This window comes from Lithobates pipiens, unplaced genomic scaffold (assembly GCF_037356315.1).
Source record: "Lithobates pipiens isolate NorthernLeopardFrog02 unplaced genomic scaffold, aLitPip1_a1.2 Scaffold_13, whole genome shotgun sequence".
NCBI lineage: Eukaryota > Metazoa > Chordata > Amphibia > Anura > Ranidae > Lithobates > Lithobates pipiens.
In genome coordinates, this window is record NW_027507718.1 from 229439313 (window position 1) to 229460297 (window position 20985).

Sequence of the window (20985 nt, forward strand, 5' to 3'; positions counted from 1 at the left end):
CAAAACCAGCCAAGATTTCAATCCATATATGGGAAGGCTTGGTTGTACACAAGTTGATCTATCAATCAATCAATAGATCTATCAATCTATCAATTGTGTACAACTAGCCTGTTGGAAAATTTTCTCTCAATCAGCCGCTGTCAAAATACAATAGTTCAGCGGGAGGGATTCCCTCATCCACATTGAGTGTGTGGATAAGGGTATCAAGTTATTTTCTTTCATTCAACCGACTCATTAAACGTAAGAAAGATGACTTGTGTATAGTCAGCCTTAAGCTGGCCATACACCTATAGATTATCTGAAGATTTTCTATGGTTAGATGGAAAAAGTGGGAGATTACTCCATCCACACAGTTTAGAGAACATGGAGAAATCTGTTGCACTTTTTCCATCTAACCATAGAACATCTGCAGATAATCTATAGGTGTATGGCCAGCTTATGTCTTTTATTTTCAACAGAACAAACTGTTCTGCAGATGTAGCAGTTTGAGGGTTGAGACAAAACATTTACCACTGTTTATACTGATCAGCTTTTATGTAAACTCTTTAGCCCAAAAGGAACAAAACTGTTGTTATAACTGTTTATAAAGTGTTAACAGAAGTTCAGCTTTCATTTGTTTAGTGTATCTAAATCTGCTAGTACATATAACACTACCCCCCCCCCCCCGCCAGACCGACAGTGCTACTATCCGAAAGCATCTATGTTGTTTCTTTCCTTCGTTCAGAGTGTAGGCATTCTAATACAGGAGGTGTGTTACTGGCCAGATCACCAGGTGAAAACAGAGGGAAAAAAAGCCTAAAAAAGGAAAATTAACGCAGTCACTACAGCTAAGGATTAGTAAGCTGCAATATATTACATTTTTGGCTTTGGGTTTAATACTGCTTTAAGATGTATATATTACCTCCCACATTTCTGGCATAAGTGGTCAGCTTCCCCGAGGGCTAAACCAAAGAATATATAGGTAACAATAAACTAAGGGTCAATGTAAGGCTTAGCGGCCTTTGGAAGCTGAAACTTGCTCACTGAAATTCTAAAATATTTTAACCTTGAATCTGCCAAAGGCAATCTGACCATCCCACAACAATGCTAGGTACAGAAAATGAAAGAAGTACTCTTCCAGTGCCTTGAAAAAGTATTCATACCCCTTGAAATTTTTCCCATTTTATCATCTTACAACCAAAAACGTAAATGTATTTTTTGGGTTTTTATGCGATAGACCAACACAAAGTGGCACAAAATTGTGAAGTGGAAGAAAAATAAATACAAATAAATACCGGTATCTAAAACGTGTTGGGGGCATTTGTATTCAGCCCCCTTTACTCTGATACCCCTAACTAAAATCTAGTGGAACCAAATGACTTCAGAAATCACCTAATTAGTAAATAGAGTCCACCTGCATGTGTGGTGTCGCCTGCATTTGTATTCAGCCCCCCGAGTCAATACTTTGTAGAACCAACTTTCACTGCAATTACAGTTCCAAGACTTTTTGGGGATGTCTCTACCAGCTTTGCACATCTAGAGAGTGACATGTTTGCCCATTCTTTTTTGCAAAATAGCTCAAGCTCTCTCAGATTGGTTGGAGAACGTCTGAACAGCAATTTTAAAGTCTTGTCGCAGTTTCTTAATTGAATTTAGGTCTGGATTTTGACTAGGACATTCTAACACATGAATATACTTTGATCTAAACCATTCCATTGTAGCTCTGGCTGTATGCTTAGGGTCGTTGTCCTTCTGGAAGGTAAACCTCCGCCCCAGTCTCAAGTCTTTTGGAGACTCTAATGCCCAGTACACATGGTCGGAAATTCCGACGGAAAAGGTCCAATCGGATTATATTGTTGGAAAATCCAATTGTGTGTGGGCTCTATCGGACTTTTTCTGTTGGAAATTCCGACGGGAAAAATTTGAGAGCAGGATCTAAAATTTTCCAATATAAAAATCCGATCGGATAGTCTGATCGTGTGTATGGGGCATTAGAGTCTGCAAAAGATAGATCTTCTAAGATTTCCCTGTATTTGGCTCCATCCATCTTCCCATCAACTCTGATCAGCTTCCCTGTCCCTGCTGAAGAAAAGCATCCCCACAACATGATCCTGCCACCACCATGTTTCATGGTGAGGATGACGTGTTCAGGGTGATGTGCAGTGTTAGTTTTCCGCCACACATAGCTTTTTGCTTTTAGACCAAAAAGTTTAATTTTGGTCTCATCTGACCAGAGTACCTTCTTCCACATGTTTGCTGTGTCCCCCACATGGCTTCTCGCAAACTGCAAACAGGACTTCTTATGGCTTTCTTTCAACAATGGCTTTCTTCTTGTCACTCTTCCATAAAGGCCAGATGTGTGGAGTGTACAATTAATAGTTGTCCTGTGGACAGATTCTCCCACCTGAGTTGTGGATCTCTGCAACTCCTCCAGAGTTACCATGAGGCTCTTTGCTGCTTCTCTGATGAATGCTCTCCTTGCCCGGCCTGTCAGTTTAGGTGTGTCTTGGTAGGATTGCAGTTGTGCCATGCTCTTTCCATCTTCAGATAATGGATTGAACAGTGCTCCGTGAGAAGTTCAAAGCTTGTCATATTTTTTTATAACCTAACCCTGCATTAAACTTCTCCACGACTTTATCCCTGACCTGTCTGGTGTGTTCCTTGGCCTACAAATGCATGCCACACTTTTCAGATATGTATTTGTAAAAAAGTTAAAAACCATTTATCATTTTCCTTCCACTTCACAATTATGTGCCACTTTGTGTTTGTCTATCACATAAAATCCCCCAAAAAATACACTTAAGTTTTCGGTTGTAACATGACAGAATGTGGAAATTTCAAGGGATATGTATACTTTTTCAAGTTGCCGCTTACTCAACGCTTCTGTCTTCAATGACTTTACTAAAGTCTAAAAACCACTTTTGGAAAAGGAACTCCATGAAGATGAAATATTTCAGGCAGCAGATTTCCTGTTGAACCCTTTTTTCATTTTGTTTTTACTAAGCTATCCCAATGAACATCTATGCAGAAGTGACAGTATATACTTAATCTAAAAACTTACTGAGCTGGTGTTTAGTTTGTATTTGAGCTCTCAAAATTAAATGCTGCATTGAATAATACTGATTACAGTTTGCCACTTTGTACAGTTCCTTTCCCTTATTATTGTGTCTTTGGGGCATGATATAAAGGGGAAACATCCCAATGGAAAAAAAAAAAAAAAAAATTCAAGGTCTTTAACTATACTGTACACTACTAGAAAATAAATAAAAAAATTTAGCCCTTGTACACACGGTTGGAAATTCCGATGGAAAATATCCGATCGGACCGTGTTGTCGGATAATCCGACCATGTGTGGGCTCTATCGGACTTTTTCCGTCAGAATGTCTGACCAACAAAGTTTGAAAGCTGGATATAAAATTTTCCGACAACATGATCCGATCGGACTTTGTCTGATTGTTTGTAGAGAATTCCGATCGGACAAAGTGCCACACATGCTCGGATCAAATTACGAGACCAAAGCTATTGGCTACTAGACTGAACATAGTCCCGTCGTAACAAACGAACTTCATCACGTTTTGAACGATCGGATTTTCTGACAACTTTGTCCGACTGTGTGTATGCAACACCAGTTTCGGACAAAATCTGTTGGAAAAAAATCAGACGGATTTTGTTGTCGGAATGTCCAACCGTGTGTACAAAGGCTTAGATGGTGATCTGGTTTGCTAAAGCCAACCTTGCTAGAAAAGAAAAAAAAGTCTAGCTTATTTACATTGCTCCACTCCCCACATGCAAAAAAATAAATAAAAAATATATTAAATATAGTCCTGCCCATGATGCCCAGACAAAGATACTCCTTCTGGGGAGATCCTGGGAATGTGGAGAAGCACAAATCTTGTGAGAACTTCCTTCTGCAATGTGTCAGTCATCTTGCAAAATTTGGGCTAGTCGGCATTCCCCAAGATCTTGTGGCTAGGAGGATGATGTCATAATTTGTAGTAAGGAAGTGGGAGGGATCATAAGTATATTTTGTGACTTATTTCCCTACATACTTTTGTTTTACAATTTATGCAGCATTTTGGCACTGGGTGGAGCAAAGTGTACTAAAACAAAACTTGTTTTTTTTGTAGCATTGGATAGAGTGGAGAGCGATTAGAACTCCTGTCAGTCTTAATTGCTGTCTGTGCTCACTGTTACTATCGAAAGTAAAAGTTAAAAAATGAATTTGGGTTGACATTAGAACACTAATAGAACACTAATAGAGGGGAAATCTTCCACTTGGGACACTGGTACTGATCACACACAGGGATTCCCTCATTTTGGGGGAATTTCCTCTCACCTTCTGTTTTAGCTATGGCTGAAAGCGAAGGGAAATGTCCCTATAAAAAAAAAAAAAAAACTGATGGGGGGTTATAACCCTCCCTTACCATGAAAAAAAAAGTTTATTCTTTAGTTACACTTTAACAGGTGGACCTTGCCTGTATGGCATCTGTGTATAGCCCGAAACAATTTTCTTTAGCTTTGGATAGAGTAGGTAAATATTAGGACCTCTGTTGGCGTTTTATTGCTGTCTGTGAGGAGGAAGAGGTAAGCAAGCACTTGGGTGGGAGAGAGGGGTTACGCTTTGAATAAATTATGGGGCTAGGGACTGGGAGCTGAGGGTTTTTTATATAAATGCTCTCTACCCTACCCAGAGCTAAAGAAAAAAGGTTTGGCTATACATATCACTATATTTACAAACTTGTTTCAATGCGGGTTTTAAAATAAAAAAAAACAGTAAGGATTGGTTCACACTGGAACCTTCCGCGGATCACACAGGAGGGCTATGCGTTCCTGTTCTCTGTTTCAAGGACGAATCAGGGACGAATCTGTGCCTGAATTCGGCCCTGAAACAGAGCCAAAGACGCAGAGTGCGCTCCGCAGCCGCAACGGAGATATGTGAAATGGCTCCAAAGAGAGCCGGTCACATTCTCCAGCTATCCGAATTGGATGCAAGGAAACCCGCATCCAATTCACATAGGTGTGAACCCGACCTGAATCTGCTACTTATATCCACAAACATACACATATGCCACATGCAGTTTACGTGAGCTGTACTCACGTCAATATTGCAAGATCTATGTCTCTTCCTTTCCCCAAGGCAATATTTTCCTCCAATAGTTGGCCTAAAACCCAAAGCAGAAATTCAATTATTATTCATTGCCTTGTTTGTTATAAGTTAACTATAGATTTAAACTAGACATGTGCAGAATGGAAACATTTGTTTTGTTTAGTTTTGGATATATTCAATATGTTACTAATTTCGTTTAATTACCTTTATTAATTTTCTAACAAATTCCACATTTTTGGAACGATTTGAATTAGAATCGGTCAAAAAATTATCGACTGATTCAAATTCTGTGGAAAGAATAGCTGGCTCATCAGCTGTCAGTGGGCTTCCCTGCCGAGTGCTGAAATGTAAACAAAAGAATGCTGGCAACAAATAATTCAGAAAAAAACAGAGTGGGACCCCATGCCAAAATTAAACAAAAAAAGAGTCCCCCTAAAATCCATACTAGACCCTTATCCGAGCATGCAGCCCGGCAGGAATGGGAGGGGATGAGCAAGCACCCCCCCTTCCTGAACCATACCAAGCCACATGCCCTCAACATGGGGGGTGCTTTGGGGTAGGGGGGCTCCGCCCCCCCATCCCAAAGCACCTTGTCTGAATGAAATGAATTGCACACGTCTAATTAAAATGGCCAGGAATAAATCACAAAACAACATAGGTGATTAAACCTACCTTGGACTGTCACAATGCCTGACAGATGTTGACACTCCTCCTCCACAGGTCCTGCTGCATTCTCCCCAAGTCGACCAGGGTCCCCAAGCTCCATCCACTCCTTCGGGCCGTGTCCCAAAAGGAACACATTCCCTTTTATAGCACCACTACAAATTAAAAATAGTAATTATGAAGTTGACTTTCAACTAAAGCAATTATTTTGGATGTGAAATGGTCTTTGTTCTTTTTAATTCAAGCATACTAAGCTCACTATTAGTGAGGTCCTTTCTGCACACCACCAGACCGGGCTGCCCTCTGTCCTTGGATGATTTACATTTTAGCAAGATATATGGCAACACTGCCTGAAACCTTCTTCATTAGATTAGATTGGGCAACCCCATCTTCTACCATATATTTCTTCTGATTTGGACAATTGTGTTTGATGGACAGTTTTCCTTTCAATTTGACACAACAAATAAGGTTTATGCTGGTGGGTCTTCCTAAGGTAAATATCTCACTCTCAAAGTCCCTTCTTTCTTTCGTATTTTCGTGTTATATAATCCAAACATACAAAGCATTTCCAATATATATTTAGGAACCTTGGAGATTTTTCTAAATATCTAAATGAACGGCTCCTAAAACATGATCAAAACTTTTTTATACACAGGAGGAGCAACCCATGGATCAACTATTACTAGGAATCCATGGGAAGGGACTTTTGCACAATGTGTAATTTTTGCACCATGGGCATGCTCAGTAGAACTGCAGCACCATTCATACCAGTAATGTGAAGCTGACTCGGGGTAGAAAAGCCTTTTCCACCATTAGGGCTGTATTTAGACATCATGCAGCCTTAGCAAAAAAGAATCTTGATGTCCCTTGTTTAAGCTCCACCCCTAATGCTAAAATGGTCTTCTTTATAAGCAGGACTATTTATCAGCTGTATAGATCACCAAACAATATAAAAGAGACATAGCTTCATGCAGAGCCGGATTAACATAAGGGCTATTGGAGCTGCAGCTCCAGGCCCCTTACCTCAAGATAGGCCCATTTTCCCAAAAAATAAATCACAAAAAAAGATCGACTTCGAGGGTCATGGCTCGGCGACCAGGGGACACAGAGACCCCAAATTTGGCGGTTAGGTAGACCTACCCCACCACTGATCAAAATGTGGGGCTCCTATCATCTATGGTTCCGGAGATATGGGGCTCCTTGCACAGGCTGTCAGAAGTTACATACAGAGTGGCCAGCTTAAATACAAGCCGGAACACTCTGTTTGCAGCAGACTGAGAGGATGAGCTCACAGTGCCTCTCCTCACTTCTTGTCAGAGGCACTCAGCTCAATGGACAGCTTGGCACCTGCAGAGTATGACAGGCAGCATCGCCTGTTTAACTTGCCTATTGATTTCAATAGGGCCACTCTGCAACTGCAAGCCAAACTCGCTTGCAGAAGCAGCATAGTCCAACAATGTAAAACTACCATTCAGCAATGTAAAAAAGAAAAGAAACAAGGAGGCGGCAGTAGCACTTCATGAACGCCTGTCAGCTGCTGCTATACCACTCTTTGAAAAGCAATCCACCACAGATCACTTTTCAGAGGGCAATAAGCATTACCGCAAATGTGAAAGAAACTTGAAACACATCATCCATCTCACACTCACCACCAACCAGGTAACTCCCCAGCTACTTTTCATGTTAGCCACCTCCCTTCAACTTATATTACAGGTGACCATTTCCCAACCTGCAGATGACAGACCCTACTCCAAAAGATATCACTCCCAGTTACTCCCCCCACCCACTGATTGATAGCCCTTTTTGGGAAAAACCTGACAGGCTGGTTGTACTCAAGTCGATTAATAGATTGACTTGTGTACAAACAGCTAGCTCATACATAAATCGACTACGGCTGGTCTCTGCTTAATTGGCTTAATTTCAATCCATGTATGGCCAGCTTAACCACTGCACAGTCCCTAAATATCCTTCCACAAACCTTTACATTTTTACTTCATCCTCCTCACCTGTACATAGTGCATACCCTCCACACTCCTCTCCTATACATACTGTACTGCTCACTGTCATACCATCAACACTCCTCTCCTGTACATACTGCTCACTGTCATACCCTCTACACTCCACTTTTGTGCATACTGCCCACTGTCATACCCTCCACACTCTTCTCCTATACGTACTGCTCACTGTCATACCATCCACACTCCTCTCCTGTACATACTGCTCACTGCCATACCATCCACACTCCTCTCCTGTACATACTGCCCACTGTCATACCCTCCACATGTCTCTCCTATACATAGTGCTAACTGTCATACCCTGCACACTCCTCTCCTATACATACTGCTAACTGTCATACCCTCCACACTCCTCTCCTGTGCGTACTGCCCACTATCATACCGTCCACACTCCTCCCCTGTATATACCTCCCACTGTGATACCCTCCACACTCCTCTCCTGTACATACTGCCCCATCATACCCTCCACACTCCTCTCCCGTACATACTGCCAACTGTCATACCCCCCACACTCCTCTCCTATACCTACTGCCAATTGTCTTTCTCTCCACACTCCTCTCCTGTACATAGTGCCCACTGCCATACCTTTCATACTCATCTCCTGTACATAGTGCCCACTGTTATACCCTCCACATTCCTCTCCCTCACCTGTGCTTACTTCCTACTTTTATACCATCCATACTCCTCCCCTATGCCTCTTACCCACAAAAACAGTTTTTTAAAATTATATTGAATATCCTTAATGTTACCGTCTCTAGAATGGGCACACTTTTGATAGTTCAACTAAAGCAGGGATATGCAATTAGCGGACCTCCAGCTGTTGTAGAACTACAAGTCCCATGAGGCATAGCAAGACACTGACAGCCACAAGTATGACACCCAGAGGCAGAGGCATGACGGGACTTGTAGTTTTTCAACAGCTGGAGGTCCGCTAATTGCATATCCCTGAACTAAAGGAAATCTTCTCAGTCCCCATATATGTTCTGCCCATTATTAGTACTCATTTAATTTTGCGATTACTACTGTGATGTATAGAGTGAAGAGGGGATGTCAGCTATTCTAAATATACGACTTGTAAAAGAAGTGTCCCTGAAAATATTTTTTTAAATGTTGGCAATTATGCACTTGGGCACTGCCCAATGCCCACCGGGTCAGTAGGGGGCCCCATGAGAGGCTCCTGTGATATTAAAGCGGTAGTAAACTTTGCTAACATTACTACTTTTTAGCGGCCCTGAGGTAGGTTATGTCATAATGTACTAGTATGCACAGCATATTAGCACATTAGGGTACACTTACCTGTCAGACTGAGCCCTCCAGCGCTGCGATCAATCTGGTGGGGCCCGGACGCTTCCACCTTCACCTGGTCTTCCTTCCAGGTTATGTGCCTTCAGTCACTTGTCTTGGCCGGGCTGCGTTGCCGTCACTCCCACACGTGGTCATGCGCATCCTCTCTCTCTCTCTCTCTCTCTCTCTCTCTCTCTCTCTCTCATCCTCCCTCCCTTATTTATTTTTATAAAAAGCCCCACCAAAATCCTCAGCACCAGGCCCATGATGTTCTTAATCCGGCCCTGGCTTCATGCACCTTCTTTCCCCTACAGTTACTTAGCCACAAACGCTAAAGTCCAAAGGTGGACAGAAGAAGGAAAAATAATATTGAACTGTAATCACAATTAATAAACTCTGAGGTTTTCCGCTGCCCTCCTTAACCAGGCTACCCAAGGCATTGGCCCACAAGTGCCATGACAGTAAATACAACCCTACCCATTATCACATGTTATGTCAACAACAGATCTAAAATGGTAATACATGTAAAGAGAAAAGGTGGCTCTACTTGGTGGAACTGCCCCTATAAATAGGAGAGTTCATACTGTTGTGCTACTGTGCACAAAGCATAATTATTACAGCAAAATAAATTCCAGACTTTATTATAAAATTAAAGCAAAATATTTAGGACTTCAAGGACAGAAATAAAGTGAGAAGTTTGGTAAGAATAGGAATTTTAGAAGGGGGGTAGTCTTGAACATGAAAAAGTGTGTGGTGAGTTATACATGAATAAAATATAAACCTCTCATTAATGATTTATTGAAGATAAATAAAAATCTAGATTTAAAAATACAAATACAACATACTTGGGTCTTGTAAAATTTTCTGGGTTATCTTAGTGCTAGGAGTTACATATGAATATAATCTGCAAAACCACAATACATTGGTGCAGCCCGCAATAAATGCTTTTATGTAAAATAAATATTTGCGGCCATAGTTAAAATGTCGGTGCCTTGGAGAGGAGGGGGGAAAGCAGCGGGCTTCGTGAGCGCTCTTTTTGTAGCTGCTGACTTTTAAATGGGTGAAACTCTGCTTTAAAGGGTGTATTTATAAAAAAAATGTGGAGCTATGTTCCCTGTGAATATGCACATTTGTTCTGTTCAAATGTTGGGAAAATCAAATGTTACTAAGCTATTTTTTCTTTAGGTCAGGTGTTCCTCATTCATAAGATCAGAGTCAATCAGGGAAATATTGCATTATGCCCAATAGATGGAGAAGATGATCATAGGACAGAGATGGCAAACCTTGGCACCCCAGATGTTTTGGAACTACATTTCCCATGATGCTCATGCACTCTGCAGTGTAGTTGAGCATCATGGGAAATGTAGTTTCAAAACATCTGGGGTGCCAAGATTCACCATCACTGTCATAGGAAATAAATACTCGTGGCCATAGTGGCTCTAATGTGTTTTTTTCCAACAGCAACAAAGGAAAAAATGTGATTCTTTAGTAGAGTAGTGGAAGTCTAGAACCCCAGACAGCTTTTTATTGCTTTCTGTGTCCCTTGCAATAAATCTTTGTGTCAATGCTTGATCTATAGCACCAAAACCGTTCCAGCATATTTATGGGGTATTTAAAGTGCCTTGAAAAAGTATTCATACTCCTTGAAATTTTCCACATTTTGTCATGTTGCAACCAAAAACGTAAATGGATTTTATTGGTATTTTATGTTATACAACAACACAAAGTGGCACATAATTGTGAAGTGGAAGGAAAATGAGAGCATTAATCAAAGAAGCAGCCAAGAGGCCCATGGTAACTCTGGAGGAGCTGCAGAGATCCACAGCTCAGGTGGGAGAATCTGTCCACAGGACAACTATTAGTCGTGCACTCCACAAATCTGGCCTTTATGGAAGAGTGACAAGAAGAAAGACATTGTTGAAAGAAAGCCATAAGAAGTTCTGTTTGCAGTTTGCGAGAAGCCATGTGGGGGACACAGCAAACATGTGGAAGAAGGTGCTCTGGTGAGATGAGACCAAAATGTAACTTTTTGGCCTAAAAGCAAAACTCTATGTGTGGCAGAAAATGAACACTGCACATCACCCTGAACACACCACCCCCATCGTGAAAAATGGTGGTGGCAGCATCATGTTGTGGGGATGCTTTTCTTCAGCAGGGACAGGGAAGCTGGTCAGAGTTGAAAGGACGATGGATGAAGCCAAATACAGGGCAATCTTAGAAGAAAACCTGCTATGCCACGTACACACGATCGGACTATCTGGCGGACTACCCGCCGGACTTTGCAACGGAGGTCCGTCGGACTTTCCAAACTAGCGGACCTGCCCACACACGACCGGACTAGGTCCGGCGGACAGTCTGAAAGACTATGGTGGGAGTCCGCCGGACTTTTGAAATGAACGGTCTTGCCCACACACGGAGTAAAGTCTGTTCATTTTGAACGTGGCTTCAGGTAGACGGAACTAGTGCAGGAAGTGAATGTCACTGCCTCCATCGGTGAGATTGACACCTCGCTAGCCTCGTCACCTGGTATGGATTTAAAGGGGAAGTCCTACACTGAAAAAACGGCGTGGGGGTCCCAAAAAGTCCATAGCAGACCCTTATCCGAGCACGCAGCACGGCCAGTCAGGAAAGGGGGTGAGGACGAGCGAGCTCCCCCCCTCCTGAGCCGTACCAGGCAGCGTGCCCTCAACATGGCGGACAATTTTGAGTCAAAACTTCTTTATAAGTCTGCCGGACTTTTGGGAAGCCCACACACGGGCGGATTGTCCAGTGGACTCTGGTCCGCCGGATAATTAGATCGTGTGTATGTGGCATTAGAGTCTAAAAAAGACTTGAGACTGGGGAGGAGGTTCACATTCCAACAGGACAATGACCCTAAACATACAGCCAGAGCTACAATGGAATGATTTAGATCAAAGCATATTCATGTGTTAGAATGACCCAGTCAAAGTCCAGACTTGAATCCAATTGATAATCTGTGGCAAGACTTGAAAAGACTTGTGGCAAGACTTGAAAATTGTTGTTCAGAGTTGCTCTCCATCCAATCTGAGAGAGCTTGAGTTATTTTGCAAAGAAGAATGGGCACAAAATTCACTCTCTAGATGTGCAAAGCTGGTAGAGACATACCCCAAAAGACTTGCAGCTGTAATTGCAGTGAAAGTCTTGACTCAGGGGGGCTGAATACAAATGCAGGCCACACTTTTCAGATATTTATTTGTAAAAAAATTTGAAAACCATTTATAATTTTTCTTCCACTTCACAATTATGTGCCACTTTGTGTTGGTCTATCACATAAAATCCCAATAAAATACATTTACATTTTTGGTTGCAACATGACAAAATGTGTAAACTGTCAAGGGGCGTGTATTCTTTTTCAAGGCACCGTAAGGGGTGCTACCAAAGTGTATTGCAGAAATCTACTCACTAATTTTAAGTCACACTCTTGGGTGTGCTACATATGCAAACCAAATCATTTCAATCAGCAATCAACTTTCATTAGGTTCTTTTTTTATGTTGTAACTTGTTCTTTGTTATCCCTCTGGGTAACATTTCTTACCCCCTTCTCAATGGTATTAGTTTGACAGATGGTCCCTTCAGCAGCTGGAATGCTGTTAGTGATGCAGCGGCCAGTTTTGCTCAAACACCAAAGTTCACTGCATACCTCCTGAAAAGAGAAAACATGAATTATTGAGATATTTTAGGTCCAGTATGCTTTTAAATGTAAAGTTCATGTTTTTGATAAAGAGCTTGTAGTGTATTTTCACATTTGTAGGCAAATTGGGATAATTTCTATTTTATATTTACCACAATGATCAGCACAGGACCCCACTCCACATAGATAGATCCACTATGTCTTCTGGTAAACATACAAGCTTCAGCTATAGTCCCCACATCTTGGCCATTCCAGTCTGATGCATTTCACCCAGACTGGGTTTGGTCTTAGAGCGGTATGGCTAAGATGCAAGGGCTAAAGCTAAAGTCTGTATGTTTACCAGAGGACATGGTGGATCCATGTGGAGTGCGGTCCTGAGATTATCAATGTGGTGGATGAACAGAGCTAGACATGCTCCTAGTGGGGCTGGCATCCAAAACATGAGGATAGCCAACAAGAGGACAAGCAGGTGCTGCTTTTCTTTTTCTGTCACCTATTTTATATTTGTTATATGTACCTACTCACATAGCACATAGAAAAATATTTAAACCCTTTCCCGCCGCTACCTCCCAGCCCTTTAACAGGTTCTAAATACTGGAAGGCGAAGGGGAGTATTCCACATGATCGGAAAGCTCCCGATTGCAAGTATGCATCGGGAGCTTTCCAGTTCCTGGCGGTTACTGTGCTTTCAACAAGGACATTTATTTACACAGGGACGCATGTATGCGGCCACTCGGCGATAAAGCCCACCCACCAAGAGGCTGCATATATGCATACGGAAAGTGGGAAGTGGTTCAAATCACAAATTACCTTTCTTTTACATTCTCTTGTCTGGAAACTCCAGCATTGAAAAAATTCTACTAGTTCTCTTTGTTTATGGGTGGGGCTGGGGGGCTGTGTTTTCCATAGTTAACCCTGCCTGTGTTGCACTAGCAGATTTCATCTTATCAATTATAAACTAAATTTGAACACTGTCCCAACAAAGAGCTATAATGCCAAATGATAGTCATCTCATATAATGTTCAGCTAACATACAGAAATAATACATTTAATCTTTATTTGTTCTCATTAAATTGGCATTAAACCCTTATAAGCCTATATTTTTCAATCCTTTTTTTATATCCCTCTCACATGGCTATACTTCTAAACAATAAGGTATGCTTAGAAATATAAAAAAAAAACATCCTGCCATCATATAAAGAGTATGGGAATCGTGCACCGTTTCAAGGATCATATGGCAAGGATAGGGGGAGAGGCTATCGAAGGCGTAGGCTCGACTGACATTGCAGTATATCTAGAAGTATTGTTAGAAAACAACATGTTAGCTCATTTCATTAGTTTTTAGTTCTTTTTTGGAAAAACATTTTTTCAATATGTTTATATGATATGCATATCCTGAAATGATTATTGCAAGAGAGATGAAAACTGAAATTTATACATATTCATCACTGTCTCATTTTTGTTAATGTCTTTCAGCATGTCCTGTATTCTGATTGCGAGGGATTTCTAGTCCCCAGAACTCCACTAATGATAACCACATGCATTGCAGTCAGACCTGTCTAACTCGCATATACACTGTTACTTATTTTCTCTTTGTTTTGGAAACAATAATATTAATGAAATAAGGAAAATAAATTCGCCCTTTAGTATTTTATCTTACGTCATTGTGAACATCACTATATGGACCCAGCATACACTACATTGTCAAAAGTATTGTGACCCCTGCCTTTACACGCACATGAACTTTAATGGCATCCCAGTCTTAGTCCGTAGGGTTCAGTATTGAGTTGGCCCACCCTTTACAGCTATAACAGCTTCAACTCCTCTTGGAAGGCTGTTCACACGGTTTAGGAGTATGGCTATGGGAATGTTTAAGCATTCTTACAAAAGTGCATTTGTGAGGTCAAGCACTAATGTTGGACAAGAAGGCCTTCACTTGCAGTCTTCACTCTAATTTATCCCAAAGGTGTTCTATCGGGTTGAGGTCAGGCCAGTTAAGTTCCTCCACCCCAAGCTTGCTCATCCATATCTTTATGGACCTTGCTTTGTGTACTTGTCCAAATCCTTTGGTGGAGGGGGATTATGTTGTGGGTTTTTTTTTTTCAAAGTTTGGGCTTGGCCCCTTAGTTCCAGTGAAGGGAACTCTTAAGGCGTCAGCATACCAAGACATTTTAGACAATTTCATGCTCCCAAATTTGTGGGAACATTTGGGGGTGGTCCCTTCCTGTTCCAACATGACTGCGCACCAGTGCACAAAACAAGGTCCATAAAGACATGGATGAGCGAGTTTGGGGTGCAGGAGCTTGACTGGCCTACACAGAGTCCTGACCTCAACCCGATAGAACACATTTGGGAAGAATTTGAGAGGAGACTGCGAGCCAGGCCTTTTTGTCCAACATCAATGCTTGACCTCACAAATGCGCTTCTGGAAAAATGGTCAAACAGCCTTCCCAGAAGTGCTGAAGCTGTTATAGCTGCAAAGGGTGGGCCAACTCAATATTGAATCCTACGGACTAAAGCCCCATACACACAATCAGATTTTCCGTAGACAAAACCTCTGACTTTTGTCCAAAGGCGTGTGCCTGGATTTTGTCTTGCATACAAACGGGAAGGAATTGTCGGCCAACAAACACGAACATAGTGATGCACTAAGTGTTTTTTCAGCTCTTTAGCGTCACCCTTTCGGCTCCTTCTGCTAATTTTATTTTAGAAGTTTGGTGAGTGTTGATTCGTGCTTTACATTTTGCTCTTTTCATTTCATGCTTTCCATTTTGCGCTTGTCATTTAGTTTCTGAACGGCTGTTTCACAACCAGCCATGTTGCAGAATCAGAGGAGATAATGTGTTATTTATTATTGGCCTCGGAGTTATTGCTTTCACCCAAGTGCAGTCCAGGAACAGGAGGAGGAGGAATTCTTGGACCAAAAATTGGTTGTCTAATTAATCATGACCAATTATGTCATATGCTATTGCCGCAGGAGCTCCAGGAGAATAATCTGGATGATTTTCAGAATTATCTCCGGATGACGGACCCCTGCTTTCACCAACTCTTGGCATTGTTGACCCCCTATATTAAGAAGCAGGACACATGCATGAGGCTTTTATTTTATTTTTTGGCTTATTAATGATTTGATTTGGTATATTTTCTATATTTTTGGATGCATGGAATGCACTTTTTGGTTAATTTCTATTGGCAGATAACATGTCTTGTCTCATTTTATTTGTTTTCTTTTTTTAATGTACAATAAAACAATTGTGTAGGATAATACTTGGCTATGTGTTTTACTTCAAATGACAGTTTGGGAGTAGGCAGTTACATTTAAAAAAAATACAATGTAAAATTGACAAGGGACACCAACATAGCTGTATCTTTGATCTTAAAAACTACGGGATAATGGTGTTGTGGTAACTTGCCCAAAAAAAAAAAAAAAGGCATAATAATATTATTCTTGATATCACTAGAAAAAAATAATCCTTTGAAAATTTGTTTGCAATAACTCCATCAGTATCACCAGCAAGGCAGCTTCATTATTATCTCATAAAAAAAAGAGACTATGCGCTGCATTTCCAGATTTCATAATTTGCCACTTTACGAATGTTAATTCTCTATTACAAACGCTAGCTTACAAGACCGACCGCTCCTGGCTCGTCCTTGCTTCCGAGCATGTGTGTTAGTACTTTGGACTTTTGTTCAATGGACTTGTGTAAACACACTCGGAAAATCCGACAACAGACATTTGTCCACAGAAAATGTTAAAACCTGCTATCCAACATTTGTCTACAGAAGATCCAACAACAATTGTCCGATGGAGTGTACAAACAGTCAGATTTTCCACGAACACCTGTCATCACACAATTCCCGTCAGAAAATCAGATCGTGTGAACAAGGCTTTAGAGAAATGTATATTTCATAGCCATACTTTGGGCAGTTTTGCCTTATCCTGATATATCAAGAGGTATGAAGTATGATTCAAACTTATTACTGTTAGTAGCTTTAACACTGTCAAGCCAGCTGTTTGGGATCTTTCAAGGAGGAGAGTGGTGTTTTTTTTGGAAGTGTTTTGGAGATGGCAAGTCCTCAGAAGGGCCTTGATAACTAGTAGCAGTGGATGTGGCATACACTCTTCTGCTGGTCTTCATTTTCCATTATTGAATGCACCAGATGAAAATCTTTCTTCTGGTAATGTATCCATTGATATTTGTTTTCTTGTTTTCATAGAATCATTAAAACTATTTTTGATGGCATTATTTCTCTAATTTACATGCAAAAAAGGAGGAGAATGATGATGATCAAAATAGCAAAAGGCAATCTCCTACATAAATATTTCCCTATATTCCCCGTAACATGCATCTTTAACAAACTCTTTCATTTTATAACAACAGCATTGTATTAACAGTGCAATCATTATTGACAATCCAATATAAGCTTACTTGAAATATTCCCTTTCATATTGTCCCTGTCTGCTGGTTATTTCTTTCCACAACTTCCTGGATTCCCTGCATGCCTTGCAAATTGTCGGTTGCCGTTTACTTTGAATTTCTAAGGACTACATATCCCATGGTACTTTGTTACCTGCAAGCAGTGATTACTCTATTGACTCTATATGACATCTGTGGTCCAGAAGGCAGGCTCTGTTAAATGAGTTACACAGCAGTGCCTACTCACAGGACACAATGAATATGTGTCACCAAATTCAAGTAAACGTCTTCACAAAGTTAGTTTACAAACTTCAAGATCATTTGGATTAATAGGAGTAGTTTAGAAATAATTGAAATAGAATGTGGAAATGAATATATGATTTTACATTTTTACCATAGATAAAGTTAACAGCTAAGTTAACAGCCTCTTGGGATGGATAAAAATAAACTAATAGAAGGGCTCCCTCCACTTGGCCTTGTGACTAGAATTTCTGAGTACACTGGGAAATGCTTAGAACGTTATCTTTTACACTGTGCAAATTTGGAATAAATAAAGACAGTGGACAAAGCATGCAATGTTTCTTTTTACTTCGTTTTGATGTTGTTTAATTAAAAAATGTCTAGACTTCTAGTCACATGGCCAGCACTGAAAGTAGCTCAGAACAATCTTTTATCTAGAAAAGGGATTTCGGCCCTTAAAAGGTAATTCCTCATTTAGGCCTAGAATTTAAGGAAAAATTTCCAACATCCTCCCCGCTCCTCTGGTCCCTACTCTAATATTCCACTGCCCATATCAGCTGGAGTACCATTCTGTACACTTTTAAACTCCGTATACAGCCCTAGGGGCTGCGTGCCAGCATTATTTTGGAAATCACTAGCCGTCATTGGTCAGCACGGTCATGTGAAATTGCTGACCATTGAAAGTTTCTTCTTCTGTCTCAGAAGTAAAAAAAAAAGGCTCTCATTGTTAAGTACCGTCAATCGTACACTACACATGCTCTGGAGCAGTGTATGGAGTTTAAAGGTTTTGTAGACCAGTCACTGGAAGATGTGGACAGCAGAAGACTATCGGCATGGCGGTTAAATGCAGTGGGGGAATGGAGTTGCTGGGTGTATGTTATGAATTCATCTTTAACTATTTTGTGTGAAGTTGGCATTACCCTTTAAATTACTCTTTATATATGCTTCCCTGGCAAGATTGCTGACATATTAACATTTGAGTAAAAGTCCACTTTAAGTCTTATGTCACACACTAAGAATTTCCTTATTTCTTTTTTCATGAACTGGCAAGACAAAATAGGAAGGGACTCTACCCCGTATTTACACTGGCGAGATTTAATTCCATGTTGGAAACGGCACTGATCATCTGCATCATAGGCCTGTCCTGGAGCTTGTGTTGGATAAATAAAATCCTGACGTGGGGGCGCATTATTCAGGCAAAGGCCCAGGCCTGAACTGTGGAGAGAAGAAGAACAGGAAGTCTGCATCAGTATGTGTGTGCATATAAGCTTACATCTTTCATAATAAATATATTGTGTATATATAGTTACTGCATGAATTATTGAGATATACTGTACAATGACTTCATAGACTCATTCAAGGAGTTGACTTAACCATGGACTACAGCAGGTTTATTAACATGGATGTTAATTTGCCACAGTTTAAGATTATACAAAAAACTGAAACTTTTTTTGGTGAACATTTTTTTGGAGAAATTATCCTAACCTATCTCTTGGTCCCCACTTCTAAATATATGTTCCTAATAAATGTGTTTTCCATATCAGTAGTGACCAGAAATCACCTTTTACTGCACCTTACATGTCATGGCTGCTTTTTGCATTGCCAGAGTAAGCCTATGAAATATGAGATGATAAAAATCTTTATTTAATTTTTATTTTATTTATTGTTAAAGCACATTTAGTGACTTAACAGCCAGAACTGAATTTGTTGTGCTTTGGTGGAGGGAAGAATGCTCCCACCCACTCTACCACCTGCTTTCTTACTTAATTTGTTGACAGCAAGCTTGATTTTACACAGGCCTGACACTAGGGCCATGTGCTAGAATATGCCCAAGTGTCCAGACCCAGTAACACCTCTGTTAAGCATCTGTATTATATACACTGTTCTGTAAAAAAAAAAGGGGGGGGGGATTTTTTTTTTCCCTTAGGAAACATGGTTAAAGTGGTATTAACCCAAAAGCAAACATTTATTATATTGCAGTTTACAATTCCTTAGATACGATAGCTATGTTATATTCTTTTTCTTTTTTAGACTTCTTTCTTCTATTTATATTTGGTGATACAGCCTTTAAGTCTGTTGTTTTTCAAAAGAACAAGCTCTCCTGCAGAATGTATCAGTTAAATAAATGAGACATACCATTTAACACTAGTAGGGGTGCTTACAATGGTCAGCTTTTATTTATTTATGCAATAACTTTACCCCCCTGTAAAAAAAAGTTTTTGTTGTGCTTATAAAGTATTAGTTGGAGTTTGGCTTCAATTTGTTAAGTGTATCTAAATCTGCTAGTCCCTCAAACACTCCACTTTCGTACCTGGGGGGTGTCTATAGTATGCCTGTAAAGGGGCGCATGTTTCCTATGTTTAGAACAGTCTGACAGCAAAATGACATTTCTAAAGGAAAAAAAAGTCATTTAAAACTACTTGCAGCTATAATGAATTGTCGGTCCAACAATACTCATAACAGTTCATTGATAAAAATGGCATGGAACCCCAAACCAAATTTTTTTAAAAAAATGTATGGGGGTCCCCCTAAATTCCATACCAGGCCCTTCAGGTCTGGTATGGATTTTAAGGGGAACCCCACGCCAAAATTTAAAAAAAATGGTGTGGGGTCCCCCAAAAAATCCATACCAGACCCTTATCTGAGCATGAAACCTGGCAGGCCGCAGGAAAAGAGGGGGGACGAGAGAGTGTCCCCCCTCCTAAACCATACCAGGCCACATGCCCTCAACATTGGGAGGGTGCTTTGGGGTAGCGACCCACCCCAAAACACCTTGTCCCCACGTTGATGGGGGAAGGGCCTCATCCCCACAACCCTTGCCCGGTGGTTGTGGGGGTCTGCGGGCAGGGGGCTTATCGGAATCTGGAAGCCCCCTTTAACAAGGGGACCACCAGAAGCCAGCCCCCCCCGTGTGAATTGGTAATGAAGTACAAATGTACCCCTACCATTTCAGCAAAAAGTGTCAAAAGGGTTAAAAAAACACAAGAGACGGTTTTTGACAAGTCTTTTATTAATTTCTTCTTCTTTCCGCTTCTTCTTCTTTCTTCTGGTCTTCCTTCGGTGTTCTTCTTACTCCATCTTCTTGTTCTCCATCTTCTTCTTCATCTTCTTCTTCATCTTCCTCTTCCTCAGCTCCTCTCGTCCCGCATCTTGCTCCGGCTTTTTCTCCGCTCCGTCCGCACGATACGCCTCTGTAGGAGTATTCTGTCGTGTGACACTTCTGTTCTTCTGACACTTGTTATATAACGGAGGGCGGGGCCACCTGGTGACCCCGCCCCTCTGACGCATGGGGAAAGCCATAGGGAAGTGCTTTCGAATTTGCCGCGAACACCCAAAATAGTTTGCTGTTCCACGAACTGGTGGACAGCCAATGTTCGAGTGGAACTCATGTTCGACTCGAACATAAAGTTCATCCCTACCCGTCATCCATATTGGGAGAAATCTAATACAGGAGGTGTGTTACTAGTCAGATCCCCAGGTGAAAACAGAGGGAAAAAAGACTACAAAAAAAAAACAAAAAACTGATGAAGCCACCATATTTAAAGATTGGTAATCTGCATTATATTAAAATTTAGTTTTTTGGGTTTAATACCACTTAATTAAATTTAATTAAATAAACTAAAAAAG

The 20985-nt window shown here is 40.9% G+C and overlaps 1 protein-coding gene across 3 annotated transcripts in view; it reads right to left on the reverse strand.

The window, feature by feature from the left end:
* Positions 1-20985, reverse strand: part of ADAMTS10 (ADAM metallopeptidase with thrombospondin type 1 motif 10) — a 233228-nt gene that overhangs the window by 85761 nt on the left and 126482 nt on the right. For all 3 annotated transcript variants that reach the window (XM_077476314.1, XM_077476315.1, XM_077476313.1), the window contains 4 exons: positions 18432-18573; positions 12605-12712; positions 5759-5904; positions 5078-5141 (listed from right to left, as the gene is read on the reverse strand). In XM_077476314.1, the coding sequence (XP_077332440.1) occupies positions 5078-5141; positions 5759-5904; positions 12605-12712; positions 18432-18573 (460 nt within the window). The remainder of the gene's footprint in view (positions 1-5077; positions 5142-5758; positions 5905-12604; positions 12713-18431; positions 18574-20985) is intronic.